The sequence below is a fragment of the Miniopterus natalensis genome, chromosome 5 (assembly GCF_054644295.1).
Source record: "Miniopterus natalensis isolate mMinNat1 chromosome 5, mMinNat1.hap1, whole genome shotgun sequence".
Taxonomy (NCBI): Eukaryota; Metazoa; Chordata; class Mammalia; order Chiroptera; family Miniopteridae; genus Miniopterus; species Miniopterus natalensis.
In genome coordinates, this window is record NC_142085.1 from 44,070,826 (window position 1) to 44,094,725 (window position 23,900).

A 23,900-nucleotide genomic window follows, 5' to 3' on the forward strand; every position below is an offset into this window, starting at 1 on the left:
TATCACCTTGGGGTTAGGTTTCACTGTTAATTCAGACCATAGTGCAACCTAATTACTACTCAGCCACCTTTATTTTTCTCCCATTGGAGTCTCTTGTAGAACTTTCTTTCCAATGTTCCTGTAATTATATTGGTTTGGTTTTGTGGTGTATAAAGCACATATTGTGTTTGGAGTCACCAGCTCCAGGCCTAAATTTTAGTGGCCTGAAAGGAAGCTTGTAAACAGGTTTATAAGTGGAGTATGTGAGTAGAAAACATTGTTACATGAAGTGTCACTTCACTAGAGCACAGGTATCAATAGGTGTTTAGTATTTTATACTGAAGTTTTTAAGAAAAATCTGTGCAATTTGATACCAAGTTTATTCAACTCATGCCACTGATGAAGTGACACTAGAAAGAGCTGCTTGTATTTACATTAATCTTGGTGCTAAGTATTAGAGTCTTGTAAGCAGATAAAGGAAAAGTAATAAATTATACTATTAAAAGGTTTACAGGAGCCATTCTCTTCAAACTTAAAGGTGGTTTGTAGAAAGATTAGAATGTATTAGGCAAGTAATCTACACTTGCTCAGGACCAGCATTTAGATTTTTACGCATAGTGTTATGTAATCACCTCATCACAATATTTTAGTAGAAAGCTATTATGTTATACAAATGTAGGAATTGAATGAGCTGAAATTTAACAGTATAGGTGGGTGGGCAAGAAATGACAATTATAAAGTACAAGCCCTATCCCCCTTATCCACAACAAAATGCCTGAAGAGGTAAAATCAAAAGTAATTTTCTCTCCTAGAAGGTAATGACTAATTCTGGTTAAGGATTGTCTAGTTGGGAATCTGACTAGAAGTAGCACTGAGTTGGGCCTTAAAATATTCAGTAGTATTTGACATGCAAAGAGAAGGGAAAGAATTGTCAGAGAAAAAAGTATGAGCAGACATGGTGTGAAAAGATGTGGCCTATCTAGTAGCTCAAGAGAAGTACAAAGAAGATACAGTGTATTAAAAGGTGTGAGGGTAATAACATGAAGGGCCTTGAATGTCATGTCATGCTGAAGAGTTTCAACTTTATTCTGTAAGCATGGCATAGCCATCAAAGGTTTGAGCAAGGGAATGAGATTCCTTTTTCAAAAGAAAATGTGGAAACAGGGTGGGGCAAAAGTAGGTTTACAGTTGTGAGTGCTCGAAAATTTAATTGTATAGTTTGCCATACAAACAACTGTAAACCTACTTTTGCCCCACCCAGTAAACAGCTTGGAAAGGGAAAGCTTGAGACAAGACAACCACTTGATATTTCACTAGTTTAAAAGAGCCTAAATGACATCATGGGGAACACAGGTATGGACTTTGGGAGGTGTTCTGGAGGTAGAATTAAGAATTAAGCAACTGAATGGAGGATAGAGTTTTTAAACTGAGCAGTTAGGAAGGTAAAACTCAACTAGGGAACTCGGGAAGGGGGCCATAATTATAGAGGAAGATAATTTTGATTTGCATGTTGAACTTTGAGGTGCATGTAAGATATCTACTTGGAAAGACATGGCAAGTAGAAGGTAAGTCAGGCCTAGAGGTACAGCTTTGTTAATAGTGCACAGAAGCACTAATGGAACTGAAATACTGTCTTCCTACATGGTCCCGTTTTTCCCCTCATAAGGCTTAACACATTTACCAGTACTTGTCACCTCATTCTTTCTGCCTCCTATGGACTCAACATCATCTGTGATAGTTAGTTCTTGAATTAGAAAGTATTTCCTGTGAAACTGTTAAATGGTGGTTGGTGCTCTACTTATCTTAAAAGTCTGTTAGTGGACAGTTATAATTTAAGTTCTGAATTCTGATAGCAGGGGCCCAGTTGGTCGAAAGGAGGTATAAAGCTTCCTTCCCTTTTCTTAGTCCAAGATTTGAAAGCAGGCAAAACTCATAATTGCTTTTGTACATCTCCCGTCTTAATGACCCACCCATCCATCATACCCTTTATTTAGAGGGTGGAAGGCCCTCCAACTCCCACGTCCTCTATGCAATTGGTAGGTGCTTCAGGTTGAAGGAATCAAACATTCTTACACTTGAGTATAAAAGGCTGATAGTCTCATCCTCCTCCTACATATAAAATTTTAAAGGATATTGCTGAACTAAATACATTTTAAAATCACAGGCCTGCCTTGCTGAGCACCTGATTCCTGAGCTAACTCCAAGTTTTTTGTACTTCATTTCTTACTTTCCTGAATCCATAAATCTTTCAAAAACTTCCAAATACAAGTTTTCAAATGGGGAGAGTATGTCTGAGGCAAAATTGTATAAGAACAAGTCATGTAACTACTTGTTTTTAAATCTGAAAGGAAATTAGAGAGTACATTTTACAGAATGCTATTTATAAACAAAGTTAATCTTTGAAGCTTTCTTGAAAATTTTAGAATTCTCTAAAGGTATGGGGCGGATGGAGTTTTGTAAGAGTTAGAAATAATCTATTTTACGCTTGAACTAAACCCTTTAAATCTCTTGTATGAGACTGTCTTCAATTAATCTTTGACAGTTTTCAGATTTTCATATCCTTTGCAATTCTCCTGTTTGGAGTTCTAAATTAAATACACTAAAATGTGTATACTTTGAACACCCAGGAATTATATTTGCCAAACTTAAAACTTGTAAAAGCTCCAAACTGAATTACAATTTAAGATTTATATTGCCCAGCCAGGCGTGGCTCAGTGGTTGAGCATCAACCTAGGATCCAGGCAATCGGTTTGATTCCTGGTCAGGGCACATGCCCGGGTAGCGGGCTCGATCAATGACTCATCATTGATGTTTCTACCTCTCTCTCTCCCTCGCCTTTCCTCTCTCTGAAATCAATAAAGATATATTTTTAAAAATTTAAAAAGATTTATAAAAGGTGTTGCATTTACTGAAGGTTCATTGTTGAGATCTTAGAATTCTTCTATTTTCTAAGCAGAGTGTATAAATGCTTCCTTAGTGTAGAACTGGTGACACAAATTTAAAAGTTCCCTTGTTAGAGGAAGAGCTTATGGAAGCGTTAATTAGTCTGTGAATAAAACAATGATATAAAGGGACAAAATGGGAGGATTGGCAGAAGCCACCTACATTGATACTCATGGAAAATCAGATGCACATTTGTCAAGGGGGGGGGGTTACATATTCAAGCTCCATTTAATTAGAAGAGACCATGTATCTTGAACGTATAACAGTTTAAAAGATGAAACGATACTCTTAAACAATGAAAATACTTCATTTTTCTAGTCATTCACACAACTTTCATGCATTTGTAAGAAAGGATTCAGGAAAGTTAAGTAATTTTTCCAAGTGACAGAAAAATGTGTGCTATTTGGTATCTGGTTGTAAAGTTAATAGTAACCGAATTCCTCCAAATAGCTTGGTCATATATACATAGCTATTCCTACATTATTACAAATAGTTCCTTTATTCTAAGATTAGAGATTAACCTGGTTAGCTGTCAAAACCAAATTACAAATGTGTTTTTGGCAATCTAGAGTCTTGGGGGAGGGGATGGATGGCAGGTGGAAGATATTTGGATGGCTTGATTACTCCCAACATGTAGATGTTCGATTTATTTTGAACTCAAAATTGCCTTCTTAAGTAAGATTTTTAAACAGGAAAATGACACTGTACTTTGCCACAAGGAATCATAGAAGGCTTTGGTTCTTTGGAGATCTACAATTTGGGTTATCTTCTTGCTATAAAAGAAAGGCTCTCAAATGGTCCCTTCCAAAGTTGAAATTACCCTTACTCTTTAAGTGATCAGGCATTCAGTACTCAAATTTTATAATGAAAGGATTACTATCAAAGACTGGTTTGCCCTTTTCCACCAGCCTTCCAAGGGCCCTTGGTTACTGCGTTCAGTCCAGTCTCTTTAGCCATTGGAGTCTATTTAAAGTTCCTCTATCATCTGACGCTGAAGACGAGATCCTGAATTTCAAAACTAAGAAAATAGAATTGTTTATGAAAGATATTCAGTGTTTTCTGATTGTTCTTCAGTTAACTGGAATACCCCATTATGAACATTCCAGTTTTCAAAAATTTACTACGTGTTAAAGTCAAAATAACTGGGGAAGGAATAGATGGGTGTATATTTGTGAAATAAAGTATAATTTACTGTTAGTTGCAAAATCCAGATAGTGGGTATATAGGTGTTCACTATACAATTATTTTTGTTACTAAAGACAACAGTGTTAATAGAATGGGGGAAATGAAGGGTACCTTACTAGATCACTGCAACATTACACAAATATTTGCCAATAAATTAATAAGCTTACATATAGCATACAGCACATACATTAATCTTTTGAGGTTGTAAATTTTGAATCTCTTGAATGTTTTTCTTTGCACTTTCAGATAGGCTGGGTAGTTGTACCACTTCCAAAACAACAGAACTCTGGTCAATGACTTAAACAGCAAAGCCACTGTAAATAAGAAATGAAATTTCAGAGAAAGGATAATGTATTTAAGCATTGGCTTATTTGGGAAATACCACAGTGGACATTTAATGTTAATATAAATGTTAATGCTTGAAGAAGCTTTAATTTATAACCTAGCAGATGTAGGTTAAATATTGTTTTGAATTATGTGAACCAAATATACACTTAAACCACACTTTTAAAAAATGGTAACCATCAACTCACTGAGCATCCATCTACCTCCACAAATTGATATTTTCATAAGTTTAAGCTGCAGTATATTCCTAGAATATACATTCAAGAAAAACTAACCTAACCATTTCCACAAAACAGGATTCAGGGACACTACTACTATCAAAGTACTGTTTTGAGAGAAGTTGAATCAACAATATCTTAACACCTCTACTCTATCAGGGAATATTATATATATATATATTTTTTTTTTAATCCTCACCCAAGGATATTTTTTCCCATTGCTTTTCAGAGAGAGTGGAAGAGAGAGAGAGAAACATCAATGTGCAAGAGACACACTGATTGGTTGCCTCCCACACATGCCTGGATGGGCTGGGGATTAAGTCTGCAACTGAGGTATATGCCCTTGGCCATAATTAAACCCGGGACCCTTCAGTCCGCAGGCCAACGCTCTAACCACTAAGCCAAACTGGCTAGGGCAGGGAATATTCCTTTTAATTAAATATGTTTTTACTGACTTCAGAGAGAGAGGAAGGGAGAGGGAGATAGAAATATCAATAGTCATTGATCGGCTGCCTCCTGCTTGTCCCCTTCTGGTGATCGAGCCCACAACCCAGGTATGTGCCCTGACTGGGAATCGAACCTCGATCTCCTGGATCATAGGTCGGTGCTCAACCTCTAAGCCATGCTGGCCAGGCAGGGAATATTATATTTCTAAAAAGGTTTTTGACTCCATTATTTTTATACTTACTTTGTGAATATCTTTTAAAATATATACAAGATAAATTTTCCAGAGGGCCTAAATCAACCTGGCCGATGCCAGAGTTAATGCAATGATCCTAAATACTCTACTTGTTATCAAGGGAGTGATTTAGAAAGCTAAGGTGCATAATCTTCCTTTATCACTTGAAAATGTTTCCTAATCAAATATATACGAGTTCTGACTCAAAACAATACATTCTCACTGAACCACTGGTCCTTAAACTCTTGGGAGTCATTGACTTGTTTGAAAATCTACAGGCTAGGTCTGAAGCTTTTAGTTCCATGACAGGTTACTATCGTCTGCACCAGAAGTAGCATACATTTAAATATGTAAGACCTCAAATATGCTACCACCCTGTTTAGAAAATAAATTTAATTTTTTTACTCTAAGAAATCACAATTTTAATGTAGTTTAGAAGAATTATAAAAATATTTCAAATACTTATTCCTTTAAACTTTGACTAATTTTGCTTCTAGCAATGGGATTAGAATAAAGGCAGAAATTCTTAATTTGTAATACAACAGTATGTCTTAGAATAGTTATATTCAAGGAAACACTATAAATAATATTTAAGTCCTGAAATGATAATTTACGTTTTAAAAATAAATTAGCCCAGTTGCACAATTTCCAATCAATTTCTACTCAGTCACCAAACCTATTTTCAATTAAGCCTATAATCATTTCTTTTCCTAATTCTATTCTCTTTTCCCTCTAAACATTACCTTAGTTTAGCATATATCTGTCAAGGACTATTCTGTTTCAAAAAAGGCAAAGTACAGTCATCAGGGAGAGGCAGTCTGTAGCCCAGCCCCTGCCACCCCCCAGCTTCAAAGTCTAATAGTTGTTGACCTTGTATATGCCATTTAACCTCTCTGCATCTCACTTTCTGTATCTGCAGTGGTATTTACCTCATAAAGCTGTTACGCTGATGAGTGAATAATGTAAAACTTCCAGAGCAGTGGCAAGCACTCAGTTATATGCTCAAAATGTCTCAACTACTACCATGCCAGTGTTTCACCATACCAACTAGTATCCTCCTAAACAGCCTAGGGATCATAATGGAAAACCAAATGAGAGGTAAATCTAAGGATTAAGCATGTTCAGAAAATTTGCCTTATCAACTTATTACTAAAATAATGATTAAATGCAGAGTAAAGTAACTATAATCAAATCCTAGTTAGTATCTTGAATGATTACATAAATGTCTGTGTAAACCCAAACACTTATTTAGAAAATATAAAAAATTACTATTAATAATTGTCTTGCTTTCTTTAGGCTACCTTTTAAATTTTCAATAGTGCCACATAATTTTGTAACTAAATTTTATTACCAATGAACACTTCAAAGAGTTGTAGTTTTGAAATAACTTTTGCTATGATTAAATAGAGAAATTCTATTGAGGAAGTACAGTATACATGAATTTGTGGTGCTTGCCCAAATATTACAAGTATATAAATTATTTTGTAAAGTTGTTTCTTATACATAGGATCTAAAATGAATTTGTATTCAAAACAAATAGAAGCAACACTGGCTCCTATATGGTAAAACTGTAAGACAGATTTTCTCTTAAGCACTCTAGATACAAATATTAATTGTATGGGCTGAAAACTTTTTAATTTTCAATATAATTTAACAAGGTACACAAGTAGAACTCTATAAATATATCCCCTATAATAATATTTATCACAAATACTACCAAAACCCTCTGAAAAACGTAAACTACAAACACATTTTAAAGAAATTTTCATTTTTAACAACTACAAAAGTAATTAATAGCAATAAAGTTATTTGGTTTAAAAAATGAAAGGCAGTGTAATGTAAATCCGAATACTGCAAAGTTGTTTTCTGAGGATGCAGTCTTGAGCTTCTTTTTTTTTTTTTTTAAATATATCTTTATTGATTCCAGAGAGAAGGGAGAGGGAGAGAGAGAGAGAGAAACTTCAATGATGAGTCATTGATCAGCTGCCTCCTGCACGCCCCCAATTGGGGATTGAGCCTGCAACCCGGGCATGTACCCTGACTGGGAATCAAACTGCGATCTCCTGGATCCTAGGTCGATACTCAATTGCTGAGCCACGCCCGGCCAGGCAGTCTTGAGTTTCTTAATACAAGGTACTAAACACTTTCAAAAGTAGTAAGACACATTCTATACAATTTAAAGTCTTAACTTAGAGCTCGAGAAAGAAAAAAATTCAGCAGATGAAAAGTAGGTATGTAGAAATAATGGTACAAAATATGATTTTTATACAAAATGTACCACTCTTTAAATAGATAAGGCTTAATATGAATATTTTTGGACTGAGTGTTGCACACAATTTAGAGTAGTCTCAAACCACTCAAGATTCAGTATTTAAAAAAATGTTTTGCTATTTCTGAAGCAAATGAACATAGTACAGGATGCCATTTAATGTCAACTTACCTATGCTTTTCCACCCAATAAAAATAAAACCTTTTTTGAGCTTGGAAGAGAATCTATCTTTTGAATGCTTGATCTCTATATAAATTCAACTTTTAGGAATGTCAGAATTTTATAATATGAACTAATATCCACCAGGACTTGGCCCAAGTTTAAACACAAGACACAAAAGAGACATAGGTGTCAAATCGTTTAAGTCTGCCCTATACACTTATAAAGTCATTACTTTTTACATGAAAGTGCTTTAAAGTAAAAAATATTTTTGTATAAGGTATTATTAATATTACTAATACAGTAGTCCCCCCCTTATCCGTAGTTTTGCTTTCTGCAGTTTCGGTTACACATGATCAACTATGACCCAAAAATATTAAATGGAAAATTCCAGAAATAAACAATTCGTAAGTTTTAAATTGCATGCAGTTCTGAGTACCTCACTTCATCTCATCATGAAGGCATTGTAATCATCTCACATCATCACAAGAAGGGTGAGGACAGTACAATATTTTGAGAAATTACATTTACATAACTTTTATTATAGTATATTATTTTAAGTGTTCTATTTTATTGTTATCTCTTACTGTGCCTAATCTATAAATTAATCATGATCATACATATGTATGTATAGGAAAAAACATAGTATACATAGAGTTTGGTACAATCTGTGGTTTCAGGCATTGAACCAGGAGGGTTTTGAACATATCCCCATGGATAAGGGGGGAACTACTGCACTTATATCCAAGTAGAATTTTCTAAATTAGTTCCATTTTACCCATTTTCTTTGAAAAGTACCCCTCTGCCACAATATAAACGAAAATGGTCCATAAAATGGCGACATTAGACACATCATAATTTGTGGTGTGGGCCTTTAAATTGAGACCAAATCTTTATTAACCCAAAGCTAGAGAGGTTTTATTTCTTGCACATGCCCAAAGTAACTACTATCAACTCACATTTTCTGTAAGCCTTAAAGAATTTTTATTTAACATAACGAGAGGTTTAATAACTTATATTAAGGATTACCTAGCACTCTTCTTGTTGTTCACCAACTGTTTTTGTGACGGTAACTCCGAGATCTGGAATGTGATCGAAAATGAGAGCGTTTTGCTGTTTGTGCTTTAGTTTCAGAATTGGTATACCCTTTAGGAGATTTGCAAGGGGATCTTGCTATGGAGTCAGAATGTCTTCCATGTGATCTTGATTTTGTTCCTGAGCTAGTCTGCTTTTGAGGTGAATTTGATTGTGATTTTCCTATTGACTTAGACCTTTTTTCTAAGGACTTGGACCTTGACCGTCCTCTAGAACCAGAATTCCTTCTTGGAGTTCTTGACTGCCTTGCTGAGGTAGACCGCCTTGGTAGTGATTTGGAGCGAGATTTAGATTGGCTATAAGAAAACCGCCTGTGTCGAGACCTGCAAACATCCACAATATTAGAGTATATATTTCACACAAAAACATTTAACAGATTAGAAAAAACACTTGCAGGAAATTATATACTTTATACAATACTGGATGTTTTTATTGGCTAAGTTAAAATAATTCTAATTTTATTATGCATGCTTTTGGTTCAAATATAACAAGTTTGTAATATTTGTAACACTAGATATATAACCAAAAGTTTTTACTTTGCTAGATATATCTTATGACATGTGTCAGTTCTGAAAAATGTCCTGCATATTTAGTCTGGGTTATACAACTCCTAAGAGATATGAAAATCTGAAAGGAAAAATGAGAGAAAGGGAAAGAAAATATTTAAAGTTTATCAAATAATGCTTATAACAACAAAAACCTAGATGTAGGACTTCTGAATTCTACCATGATAAAACAGCTTGTACTAGATTAATCTTCCCATAGAAAATAGCTACATAAAAAAGACAGACAAATGGTGATGGAAGAAGACTTGACTTGGGGTGGTGAACAAACAATGCAATATACAGATGATGTATTACAGACTTGTACACCTGAAACCTATAGTTTTATTAACCAATGTCACTCCAATAAATTCAATTTAAAAAAAGATTTTAAAAAGAAGCTAGACATTTATAAAACAACTCTGTGAAGGCATTGGAGAATAACCAAAACAAGCAGAAATTGAGGGGTTAGAAGCCGTGCCCCTTTTACTCAGACCATTTTCTTAATGACAGCATGGGAAATTGAACCTACCAAGAAAATGGCTTTTTGACTAAGCTGAAGAGACAGAGGTTAGAGTTCAGGGCTACCAAAGTGCCTGAGACTTGAGAGGCAAAATCCCAAAGATAAGAGAATTGCAGACCAAAAAAAAGAAAAAAATTAAAACCACCAACAAAAAACTAAAATCTGCATATAAATTCTCAAGTCACTGGCCATCTTTTAGCTGTGCATACACAGGATGAGACTCCCAAGAGGGCAGCAAAAAACTGCCAGCTGGAAGATTCAAAAACTGAGCTGAAATTTTATCAGACACATAGTACTGGGGATAGAGGCTGGAGTTCAAGCACCCCAAAAAGGTCAAGGAGTCTTAAGAAAGAACCTAAGCTTCCAATTAAGAACCTGGAAGGGTGGTATCCTACAGTTAAGAGCCATGCCCTAGGAATAAATGTAAAGCTAAATAAATCAGCCTTAACAATGCCTCAGACTAAGCCTTGAAAGGGTCAAGGTGATCTGCCAATGCTCTGCCTTGCTAGAAGAAAACAACTTTCTTTGGAGGATGGTAGCATTGAAAGCTTCTATAATTTTTCATCAACAATGTCCAACATCCAATAAAAAAACTATAAGGTATGTGAAAAATAAATTAAAATTACTAAAAACTAAAAAAAAAAGACAAAATAACTAGACTCAAAATAATTTGGGTATTAGTTTTATTCAGGCATGACTTAAAAAAGTTACTATGACTAATACGTTGGCTTTTTAAAATTAGTTTTTTGTTAATTCTCACCCGAGGATACTTTTTTCCCATTGCTTTTTCAGACAGAGAGGGAGGGAGGGAGGGAGGGAGGGAGGGAGACAGAGAGAAACACCAATGTGAGAGACACACATCGATTGGTTGCCTCCTACAAGAGCCCTGACCAGAGCTAGGGATCGAACCTACAACCCAGGTATGTACCCTTGACTGGGAATTGAACCTGGAATCCTTCAGTGTGTAGGCTGATGTTCTAATCACTGAGCTACACTGGCCACAGCACTATGACTAGTATGTTTTAAAAAAATATGAGAAAAAGACGAAAAAGATGGAGAATTTCAAAAGAATTTTAGAATCTATAAAAAGAAACAAATGGACATTTTAGAACTAAATTATGTATATCTGAAATTAAAGTCACTAAATGGATTTAACAACCGAAGAAATAGTGAACTAAACTGAAAAACAGATTATTAGAAAAACATAGCTGGGCTGGCATGGCTCAATGGTTGAGCGCCGACCTATGAACCCAGAAGGTGACAGTTTGATTCCTGGTCAGGGCACATGCCCAGGTTGCAGGCTTGATCCTCAGTATGGCGCATGTAGGAGGCAGCCGATCAATGACTCTCTTATCATTGATGTTTCTATCTCTCTCTCCCTCTCCCTTCCTCTCTTTGAAATCAATAAAACGTATTTTTTTAAAAAAGAAAAACATACTGAAACACAGTAAGAGAAGAGGAATTTTAAGAAATTCAGAACAGAGCATAAGAGATATTTGGAACATAGTCACATGGCCAAGAGGAAAAACTGAGTAAGGCAAAAGCAGTATATGAAGAGATAATATCCTAGAATTTTCCAAAACTAATGAAAGGCATCAACTCACAATTTTGAAAAGCTCAGTAAACCCCAGGTAGAATTAAGTACAAAGAAAACTACACAAGGTGTATCACAATGAAACTGCTGAAAACCAAAGTCAAAGAGAAAAATATGAAAATCTGCTAAAGAATAAAAGACATTACCTTCAAAGAAGCAACATTAAGATTTCTAGCTGACTATGGATATCAGAAAAACGATGGAATGATATTATTTAAAAAGAAAGGGGGAAAAGTCCCTAACAACCTAGAAATCTATCCCCAGCAAAAATATCCTTCAAAAATGAATATAAAATGAAGATGTTTCAGAGAAGCAAAAACTGAAAGAATTCATTGCCAACAGACCTGTACTAAATGTAAGATATACTAAAAATATTTTAGACTGAAGGAAAATAAGCCCAAATAAAAGCATGGAACTAGAGGCAAGAGTGAAGAGCACTGAAAAATATGAATATATTGATCTAGAATATATTCTGGAATAAAAATAGTCTTTTAGAAATTATAAAATTTCACTCCAGTGGTAGTTACAGGGGGGAAAAAATAGAATATTGCCCTTGAAAAAAAATTCTAACATGGAAAAAAAAAGGATGCTATTTTAACAATCTTGAGCTAGGGACTACTGCTAAGTGCTAGGGATATAAGCATGAATAAGACAAAAGTCCTTGCTCCTCAAAGAGCTCATAGTCTACTGAGAGCAATAAACTAGTCTTTTTTCCACATCTACTGAAGGCAAAATAAGAGACCTCTTTTTTTCTTCTTTTTTTCTATTTTTAGAGAGAGTGGAAGGGAGGAAGGGGAGGAGACAGAGACAGACACATCGATGTGAGAGAGAAACATCAATTGGTTGCCTCCCGCATGGGGCCAGGGATTGAACCTGCAACCCCGGTACGTGCTCTTGACTGGGAACTGAACCCAAGGGGCCAATGCTCTAACCACTGAACCATACGAGCCAGGGCAAGAGACAGTACATAAGTTCACTGCACATTAAGCTTATATGCATTCTCTCTTGTGCGCATGCACGCACACGGAAAATCTGATCCTCATGAATACCTTGAGAGCTAGGTAAGATCTACGTTCTCTATAATTTTACAGATTAAAAAACTGAGGTCAGTGAGGTTAAGCAATGATCAAAACAACATTGTCTTGCAAAAATATGTGGTTCTTTCTGTTCCTGCTACTCCATCATGATTTGGAAAAATAGTCAATTTTTTGTTTTTTCTCCAGCTCTAGAAGGCAGAAAATGGTGTAAATAATCACCTTTTTTAGATCAATCAGGAAAAAAACTGGTTAACTAAGGCTCTAATGCATTTGGAAACAACTTATATTGTTTGTTTCTTTTTTAATATATCTTTATTGATTTCAGAGAGAGGAAGGGAGAGAGAGAGAGAAACATCAATGATGAGTCATTGATCGGCTGCCTCCTGCACAGCTCCGAATGGGGATCGAGCCCGCAACCTCGGCATGTGCCGACTGGAAATCAAACTGCGATTTCCTGGATCCTAGGTCGATGCTCAACTGCTGAGCCATGCCTGGCTGGGCAACAATTTATATTCTTTTTTTTTTCTTTTAAATATATCTTTATTGATTTCAGAGAAAGGAAGGGAGAGGGAGAGAGAGAGATTGAAACATCAATGATGAGAGAGAGTCATTGATCGGCTGCAGCCCACAACCCGGGCATGTGCCCTGACCGGGAATCGAATCCTGATCGCCTGGATCCTAGGTCGACACTCAACCACTGAGCCACGCCTGGTTGGGCAACAATTTATATTCTTAATGAATCAAATAGGCAATTTCTTTTTCTTTTTTCTTTTGTGAACTAAATCTTTCTACCAAGACCACTGGATATTCAGTATGTTAAGACAGTGCTGCTTTAGGTACAATATTCTATCTACTTTGATTTTTTATATATAAAATGTTCATTTTATATGTACTACATAAACTTCATCATTTTAAACTTCTGGTAAACTATACATAGTAATACATACAGTCTATACATGTATAGTATATATAATAGCATTGAGAGAGATATAAAACTCATAGCAATGTGAATGAACTGTTGAACAACACTCCCTTACACCATTCATGTCCTCTGTGAAGCCAGAAGCAGTACCAATGGTATTGATGTTGATTTCCTATGCACAGGCATGTGAAACTTTTTAAATCTTAATTTGCTCTCATTATGTTTTAAGGTCTATAAATATAATTTTGTATTTGAATATGGAAATTATATATCAATCTAAATCTCAAATATCAATCAATGGGAAAATTCCTTAGCCATGGGATAAGCTAGATTATTCTCTATAGGTGCAAGGGAAGTTTATATTCTTATACTATCAGAAAAAGTAAGATAAAAAGGATTAAGTTCCAGAATATGACTGTTTCTAACTATTTCTTCACCAATCTGAGTAACGGTCAATCCTGACCTGGGTTCTCCTGGCTTTTTAAAAAAGAGCTTAAGACGTCCTCCCATCTTGATGCCTCTCTATAAAGATGGGCCAAAATCAAAGCATTTGGTTCGTACCCAAGGAAAGGTACAGATCTGACATGTAAGAATCTGAATCTGGCATGCAGGGAGGGCTCTGAGTAGGCCAGTCCCATTTTCTAGCAATTAGGATTCTTGAATTCCCTCACACTGATGTTTCTTTCCCTCTCTCCCCCCACCCTACTTCCACACTCTGAAAGCAATGCAAAAATATCCTCAGGTGAGGATTAACAACAACAACAACAATTGTACAAATGTTTAAGAACTTAGGCATTCTAATGCAATTTGTTATTATTTAAACAACTTCATCAAGTAATTAATTTCCATTGTGATTTACTATTATCCTAACAGAAACAAACTCCTAGCTAGCAAAATAGGTAACTTGCAAATATCTTTTTCTGAAATTTTTACTATTTTTATGTCTTTTTCCTATATTACTACCATACTTGGAATTTATTTTTGAAAATAACTCACTTTTTATTTATTTTTTAATTTTTAAATTTGTATTTATTTATTTTTAATATATCTTTATTGATTTCAGAGAGAGGAAGGGAGAGGGAGAGGGAGATAGAATCATCAATGATGAGAGAATTGTCATTGATCGGCTGCCTCCTGCATACTCCCAAATGGGGATCAAGCCCACAAGCGGGGCATGTGCCCTGACCGGGAATCGAACTGCGATCTCCTGGATCCTAGGTCAATGCTCAACTGCTGAGCCATGCCTGGCTGAGCACTTTTTATAAATATATTGATTTACATTAATTTTAGTGTCAACCACCTTCCCTTCTATGAGCTTTTAATCACCAAAACTCAACATTCTTTGAATCACATTAAAAAATATTTTTATTGATTTTTAGAAGGGAGAGGGAGAGAGAGAAACGTTGATGTAAGAGGGTAACGTCAATTGGCTGCCTCCTGCATGCCCCCTACCAGGGATCAAGCCCATAACCCAGGCATGTGCCCTGACTGGGAATCTAAAGGGCAAATCTTTGGTCCAAGGGACAATGCCAAACAAACTGAGCCACATCCGTCACGGCAGAACTCAACATTCTTTTTTTTTTTAAAAAAAATATGTCTTTATTGATTTCAGAGGGAAGAAGGGAGAGGGAGAGAGGGAGATAGAAACATCAAGGATGAGAGTCACTGATCAGCTGCCTCCTGCACGCCCCCTACTGGGAATCAAGCCTGCAACTGGGGCATGTTCCCTGATCCAGAATTGAACTACGATCTCCTGGATCATACATAGGTCGATGCTCAACCCCTGAGCTACACTGGGGAGGCAGAAGTCAACATTCTTAATTGTTGGGTTCATTTTGGAAATTTTTACTTATTTAACATTCCTCACTTTTATTTGTCAAGTATACATTTTTTAAAAAGTTGCTTTTTTTCAGTATATATTATCTTTCCATTAAAAAAGGTTAAGTCCCAAGAAGAAACAGAAGAAAAAATAAATAAAAAGCTTAAGTCTGTCATGAAATAAAAACACTGGAAGGTATTCAGTAAACTTAAGTCAATCTTTCTACAAAAGATGATTCTTTATGAATATTAAACAAAATGATGACCTGTTTTTCAAAGCTCTTTAAAATGTTTTCCAGAAAAAGTAGAAAATTAAGTTTTCAATCCTCTTGTATTTTGTACTCACTCTTTAAGGCTATCAGACCGCCTCCTATTTCTTCCCCATGAAGAACTTCTACTTCGAGTTCTACGTTGGCTGGGGCTTCTTGACCTCCTATGATCACTTGGAGAACAAGGGTGACGTTCTTTTGATTTCATTTGGCCTGGTGCTAGAATATGAAGTGCAAGACTAATAATTTATTACCTGAAATCCTCAGTCACAGCCACTTAAATAGTATTATTTTCTGAAAGAATTTTAAACTAAAAAATCTGTCATTGCTAAAACTCATTCTGCTGAATAAACAAGATCTAACGTTTAGTCACACTTACTTTTGCGATCACCTTGTGCAAACTGTATTTCAATTTGACGGCCACATACCCACTTTCTATTGAGGTTATAAAGAGCATCTTCAGCATCGCGAACATCTTCAAATATGAGTAGCTGTTAAGGACACTTTGAATATCGGTTATCAAGTAAAAATGTTATTTTAAAAGAATTATTTATGTAACAGGAAATTAATAGAAAAAACAAGTTCTAGTTATTAAGCTCACATCTACAATATGAATAATCAGAAAATTCACTTTTATTATGAAAACACACACCCATTACGATTTAAGCGTGAATCTAAAAAGAAACAAACATGCAACTATACTCTTAATGTATACATTAATGTAGTTGCAGTATGCATGTATAATTTCAAACATATCATGAGGAAAAAAATACCCTTCTTTCAGGTAAAAAAATTCATCAGGTTTTTCACTGAAAAAAATCAGCATGCAGAAGCCTGTATTCTGAAATTTAAATTACTCTTTCAGTAAAAGAGTAATTATGACATTTTGGAGCAATTACTTATAAACAAAATGCACACACATAACTGAACTAAAACATATTTTCAAAACTGATTTAGTCCTTTAAAAATTGTCATATTTACCTTTGAACCTACTGCTTTAAAATATCTTTATGCTTTTATTACTTGGGGTATAAAAAAACATAAAAGCAACTTATAAACATTTGGAATTACATATATTTGTTTGTAATAACCCACTAAACTCCCTTATCTATGAAATTATATATTAAACCTAACTAAAATAGAAATAAGCTATATAAAATGAATAGCTGTATTTTAGGAGGTTATTCACTGGTTTAATTTTTTTTTAAATAGAAAACAGAAAAAGCTCAAGAAATGCAATACAAAATGAGACTTTGGCAATTACCTCAATGTCACTTGATCTTGAACCTTGACCTTTACGCTTTAAGGCTTGCAAGATGGACTTTATAAGAGATGAAGAACCAACAAAATCAGACTTGGCTTTGACTCTGGAACTCTGAGTAAATGTAGGAAAGCCGAAGTCTCAACCTGTTGTTGGCTTTGTCTTTTGCTTGATAAAGACTTCCCCTCTTCCAGGTCTTTATATCTGTGTCCACCCTCCCTCTTTACTCCTTGATGCTTGAACTTTAGGTGCCTTTTGTCTCGCCTGCTCGGTTTATGCTTGGATTCTAGCTAACAGGTTGGTTCAAACTGGGGGGCTCTTGCCAGCTACTGTGGACTGCTTTAGATTTTCTGAGATAAAGAAATAAACACATTTAATTAGGCAATATTAATCTCATAACATATGTTTCTGAATACATATATGTAATATGCACATGTATGTGGTATATTCACATGCACACAGTAAAATAAAGGATATTGAACATAAGCAAATCCTCTTGGGCGGCGAGTGTAGAAGTCAAGTGGAATGTAAACGTCTACTATAGGGCCATACCGACCAAACTCACGACGCAAGTCCTCAGGCCTGAATTGTTTTAGAAATAAGGCAAAGAAATATGAATAGCTGGATTAAAATATGCCTACTGAAATCTCGTTGAAACCCTCAAAGAAAGTACATTATCTAGACTAGCTTCATCTAAAATTCTCTCTCATAAGACTACCTAGGGTTGATGAAGGGGGGAAAAAAGAAGAAAAATTCTACCAAGACCACTGGATATTCAGTATGTTAAGACAGTGTGGCTTTAGGTACAATATTACATCTACTTTGATTTTTTTATATATAAAATGTTCATTTTATATGTATTACATAAACTTCATCATTTTAAACTTCTGGTAAACTATACATGTATAGTTTATACTATGTATAGTAATACATATAGTCTTTTGGAGATTCTGGTTCAAAAAGTCTGGATTGGGGCTGGGAACCTATATTTTTACAAGCACTCCAAATGGCTGTTATGCCTAATTAGGTTGGGGAAACACTGACCCACATTCACCCTTGAAAATTATTCCTATTACAAGATTTTTCAATTGTCATATAAAGTTATAACTATTATTTCATTAGGAACCCATTCATTTGCTTCACTATAATTTCATGTTTATGTTTATGTTAATTTTGTTTTCAGAGCACAAGAATTAGATTTTAAAGAAGTCCTAAAATCATTTCTAAGGCTTTAAAGAAAAATAAATATTTTACTATTAAACATAAAGCAAAATAACTACTATATTCTCAAATTTGACAAGTATTTTTGGGCCTCCTATATGCCTTCTACTGTGATAGGTATTAAAGAAGGGATACTAAAGAAATACATAGCATATTTGTCTTCATAGAGCTACAGTTTAACTGAAGAGACAAAATACTTAGCATTGATAGCTGACAGTTACAATGCATTTATATGCTAGCCTCTGCTCACCTTAAGGCCACTTAATTCTCACAACAGCTCTATGGTTGCTTACAGATGAGGGCACAGACAGATGAACTCACTAAGGTCACTGAGCCAGCAAGTGACAGGCCTAGAATCAAACTCCCACAGTCTGACACTAGTCCGTGTTCTGTTTTTCAATTTTTTAAAAATGTATTGGTGTGTGAGAGAGAGACAGAGAGAGTGGGAGAGAAAGACCAATTTGTTGTTCCATTTACTTATGCACTCATTGACTGGTTCTTGTATGTGCCCTGACCAGGGATCGAACTTGCAAACTTGACATACAGGGATGACACTCTAACCAACTGAGCTAACCAACCAGGGCTAGTCTGTGTTCTTTACCACTACAGTGTACTGCTTCATGGAGATCTTAAGAGATTCAGCATCAAGCCATGGGCACAAAACATGGCTCAGAAGAAATAAGAGTACTTCAAAACATTGTACAGAAAAAAGACTAAAAGATGACTGCAAAGGTCCTAGCTGGGGCAAATGGAAGAAAGATGGTATCAGTGGCAAAAATTAGATAGCTGGAAAAGAGAGTAAGAGGGAAGAGGGAGGCAAAAGTAGCTTTCAGGTTTATTTATTATAATTTTTTTAAGTCCTCACCCAAGGATATTTTTTTCATTGCTTTTCAGAGACAGTAGAAGGGAGAGAGTATTTTTATTTCATTCAGTACTCATTTTAACATATTTGTCTGCCTTGCCTGAGAGACTACTTGCTTTAGGGAACTGTGACAATGTCTTTTTTTTTCATTTACTCATTCAACACATACTTATTGAGCACTATGGGCCAGGCTCTAAGGTATGGTGGAGAACAAGGAAAACACAATTCCTGCTCCCATAAAACATAGAAAATAGGGTAAAACTTCTCAACCATTCCTGAATATTGGAATCATTTGTGAAAAGGACGTTATAGAAACAGTCTCTCCAGCCTCCTGCATTAACCCTGGACCTCATTAGTGCTTCCTATGAGTCCCCATTACTACTAAATTTTTAAAGGGCTTTATAGACAATTCTACAACTCAGAGTTGAGAATCACTTCTAAAGCAGGTGTCTTCACCAGTGTAGTCTCTCAGTACCTAGCATAGTTACTTGGCACACAGTAGGCGCTCAATATATATTTGTTGTATTAATGAGTGAAGAATACATCATTGTTACCATTTAATAGTCAAGGAGACTGACAGTAAGTAAGAGAAGTTACCTTGCCCACAGGTACACATAGCCAATAGCAAAACTAGAATTCAAACTAACGTCACCTAAGGCAAGTAATCCCACCAACCAAATGTGACTGACTGATAGGAAAAGGATCCTCGATCTTACAAAGGAGGTTGGAGCAACGTGTACCACAGAGGCTTAGAGTTCCAGAATCTAAGGTGACAGAAGTCTGAAGGAACAAATATCAAAAGAGCTGGCTCCCATGCATAGTCTCCACAACCTCACCTGCTGGCTATTGATTTGTTTTCATTTATTCTTGCATTGGCTGTAATCTATTTTGACACATAAAAGTGTAGGGAATGAAGCAAGCACCCATGTATCCACCAAGATTTATCATATCTGAATACTTGCTCTATTTGCCATAATTTTTAGTATTTTTTGGAGACATTATATCCTTATTAGAAGCAATTATAGGTGTTCACCATTCCTCTTTATATTTTTACTGCAAATGCATATATCCATAAGTACATGTTTTTATATGTATCAAATTTTATATAAACGGTATCAGACTCTTTGTATAATTTTGCACCTTGCCTTTTCTTCCCTTGAGATTTCTCCATGTAGCTCTACTTCACTCATTTTAACTTTGTATAGATATTGTTATGAATAAACCACAATTTATTCATCCATCTTTCTGTGCAAGAACATAGCCACAAATATAGCCAACAGGACGCTTCCTTTTTTAAAAATTGCAAATTGTGCTGCAGTGTACATTATGATACATGTGCTTCCTAGAGCTCTGCTAGAATTCTCTTGCATATCCTCAGCTTCACTACATGTTCTCTGAAGTGGCCAAATCAACTTATACTCCTCAAAACATGCATATGAATTCCTGCTGCTCTACCTCCTTATTAACAACTTTTAATTGTTGCCATTTTGAAGGATATTAAAGTGAATGGGTACCTCACTGTTGTTTTGATTTTAATTTACCTAATGACCAGAGAGGTGCAACATCTCTTCATGCTTATGGGTCATTAATTTTGCGTTAATACCTACAAGTAGAATCTCTGGATTAAAGAGGATGTATATGTTTAACTTTTATTAAACTGCTAAACAGTTCTCTAAATGGTTGTGCCATTTTATACTCACCAATAATGTATAAGAGTTTCAGCTGTGTCAATTTTTGTCAGCAATTGGATTTATGTCTAATTTTAGCCATTCACGTGAGTGTTCAAGTGGAATCTCACTACAGTTTTAATTTGGATTTCCCTAGTGACAAATTATGCTGAGAACCTTTTCATTTGCTAGTTGGTCACTCATATTTTTTGTTGTGAAGCATCTGTGCTTTTTGCCCATTTTAATAATATTTCTTTTTATTCAACTATTGAGTAAAAAAATCTTTTATATATTCTGAAAAAAGTCCTTTGTCAGCTATATGCTTTGTGACTATTTCCTCTCATTCTGTGGCTTGACTATTTACTTTCTTAATGGTATCTTTTAATGAACAGAAAGTTTAATTTTGGTGAAACCTAATTTATCAAGATTCCTTTTTCTTTTATGGTAACTGCTTTCTCTGTCCTGTAAGAAATCTTTTCCCATTCCCAGGTCATGAAATATTCTCCTATGTTTTCTTCTAAAAGCTTTATAGTTTTCTCTTTATATTTCAACTGATAGATAATCCAGCTCAAATTATGATATGAGCTAGAAGTTAGGTTTTTTCCATATATTGATATCCAGTTGTCATGGCATCATTTGTTGAAAAGACTTTCCTTTGTCCACTAAATTGCTTTGGTGACTTTGTCAAAGTCAATTGACTCTGTAAGTGTGGATTATTTATGGACTCTCTATTCAGTTCTATTGATCTACTTGTATATCCTCAAGCCACTTTCTTAATTACTGTATCCTTTTAGTAAGTCTTTAAGTCAGGTAGTACAAGTCTTCCAGCTTTAGTAATCTTTTTCAAGACTCTTTTGACTATTCTAGATCCTTACATTTTTAGAATTAACCTGTTAGTTTCTATTTTTAAAAAGCCTTTGATCAGGAATGCTTTGAACCTATAATATAATCAGTTTGGGAGAGAAATTGAAAACTTAATTATTTTGTCTTCCAATCCAAGAACATGATATAGCTATCAATTTATGTTAGTCTTTTTCTTTTTTTTAATTTTTATTTATTGATTTTATTTGAGAGAAGAAGGAAGACAAACATCAATTTGCGTTCCACTCATTTATGTATTCACTGGTTGCTTCTTATATGTGCCCTGACCAGGGGTTGAACCCACCACTTTGGCTATCCAGCCAGGGCTTATGTTGTTGTTTTTTAAGTTTCTCTTGGCAATATGTTGTGGTTTTCAGTGCAAAGGTTTTTGTTTTTTAATTTTTATTTATTGATTTTGAGAGAAACACGGATCTGTTGTTCTACTTATGTACTTATTTACACATTCATTGGTTGATTTTTTTTTTTTTATCCTCACCAGAGGATATGTTTTTTTTGTGTTTTTTTATTATTTTAACTTTTTTTATGTATCTTTATTGATTTCAGAGAGAGAGGAAGGGAGAGAAGAGAGAAAGAAACATCAATAATGAAACTCATTGATCAGCTGCCTCCTGAACGTCCCCCACTGTGTATTGAGCCCACAACCCAGGCATGTGCCCTGACCAGGAATCGAACTGTGATCTCCTGGATCCTAGGTTGATGCTCAACCGCTGAGCCACACCTGGCCGGGCCAGAGGATGTGTTTTTTATTGATTTCTCTGTGTGTGTGTGTGTGTGTGTGTGTGTGTGTGTGTGTGTGTGTGTGTGTGTGAGAGAGAGAGAGAGAGAGAGAGAGAGAGAGAGAGAGAGAGAGAGAGAGAGAGAGAGAGAGAGAGAGACAGGGAGGGAGGGAGGGAGGGAGGGAGGGAGGGAGGGAGACATCAGTGGGTCTAGGAGCCAGACCAGAATTGAACATACAACCTAGGTAAGTGCCCCAACTGGGGATGGACCCCACAAGTTGGTGTATGGAGACATGTTCTAACCAACCTAGCTACCTGGCCAGGGCTCAGTGGAAAGGTTTTAACATTTTGGTTTTTTGTTGTTGTTAAATTATTCTTAAGTATGTTTCCGATATTAAGGTAAATGGAATTTTAAAAATATTTTATTATTTTCAATTGTTTGCTGTTAATATATAGAAATAGAATTTCATTAAGTTTACCTTGTATCCTGATAAGTTACTACCAGAGTTTTATGTAAACAAACACGTCACCTAAGAATAGGGACAGGTTTTACTTGCACTTTTATAATTTGTATGCCTTTTATTTTTCTTGCCTTGTTGCACTGGTTAGGACCTGCAATAAAATGCTGAATTGAGGTTGTGAGTGTGGGCATCCTTGTCTTGTTCTGATATTCGGAAGAAGGCATTTAGTTTTTACCATTAAGTATGGTGTTAGCGTTAACTTTTTCATAGGCTGAGGAAGTCCCCATCTAATCCTAGTTTGCTGAGACTTGTTGAATTAATGAAGTCTTGTTGAATTTTAATGCTTTTTTTACATCACCATCAATGTTAACATCAATATAGTCTCATATACACTGTAACCAAAGACTATTACTAAGTATGTCTAAGAGAGGTACTCATCCTTGCTCTCCAACCTAATATGATATGCATCAAAACAGAAATGTTATATTTGGGATTTGGACATTACTTCGTTCCATTAGAAAACTGAGTTGTTGTTTTTTTTAAATTACCCTTCTACACAGTAAAAAAGCAAAGATATTAAAATTAATATTCTTCCTGATCTACCTCTTGTTTTACTAGTGAAAAGAAACCTAACAAAATTGTGAGATGTATTTTTAAGTCTTTCTCTCCCCCCTCCCAATTGCTTTTCAAGAGAATGGGGGGGAGAGAGAGAGGGAGAGAAACATCAATGTGAGAGAGACATCAATTGGCTGCCTCCCATACACACCCTGACCAGGGCTGGGGATCGAGCCTGCAACCCAGGTTAACTCGCCCTTGGCCAGAATCAAACCCACGACTTTAAACTTCAGTCCACAGGTCGATGCCCCAACCACTGAGCCAAACTGGCCAGGGAATTTGAAAACAGGAAAATCACTCAAATGGATTTCTTTCCAGGCTCAATTTTATACAGTGGTGCCCCGGTTTTCGAACGTCTCCACTGACGAACATTTCAGTTTACGAATGCCCTAAACCTGGAAGGAAATGCTTGGGTTTTCGAACATGCCTCAGAAGTCGAACATGCCACATGGCCTCCGCTGAGGGCAAGATCCTGAGGCCTAGCTGTAGGCTGTTGATCCCTCGGTTTTCGAAGTTTCAGAACTCAAACGGTCTTCCAGAACGGATCACATTCGAAAACCGAGGTACCGCTGTTTGGTTTTTCCTTGCTTCATTGTTAGGTAATTGAAATCATACAGTATGTATCATTTTATACCCTG

The 23,900-nt window shown here is 35.6% G+C and overlaps 1 protein-coding gene across 6 annotated transcripts in view; it reads right to left on the bottom strand.

Moving 5' to 3' along the window:
- SRSF12 (serine and arginine rich splicing factor 12) overlaps positions 1–23,900 on the bottom strand; it is a 30,159-nt gene that overhangs the window by 4,008 nt on the left and 2,251 nt on the right. Inside the window, exons 2-6 of one of the 6 annotated variants that reach the window (XM_087817501.1) lie at positions 17,314–17,420; positions 15,957–16,058; positions 15,655–15,796; positions 8,807–9,195; positions 2,443–4,421 (exon numbers count right to left, since the gene is read on the bottom strand). In XM_087817501.1, the coding sequence (XP_087673627.1) occupies positions 8,826–9,195; positions 15,655–15,796; positions 15,957–16,058; positions 17,314–17,420 (721 nt within the window). In that variant the 3' untranslated portion in view covers positions 2,443–4,421; positions 8,807–8,825. The other 5 variants (XM_087817502.1, XM_087817500.1, XM_087817503.1 and 2 more) reach the window with 5 other exon arrangements.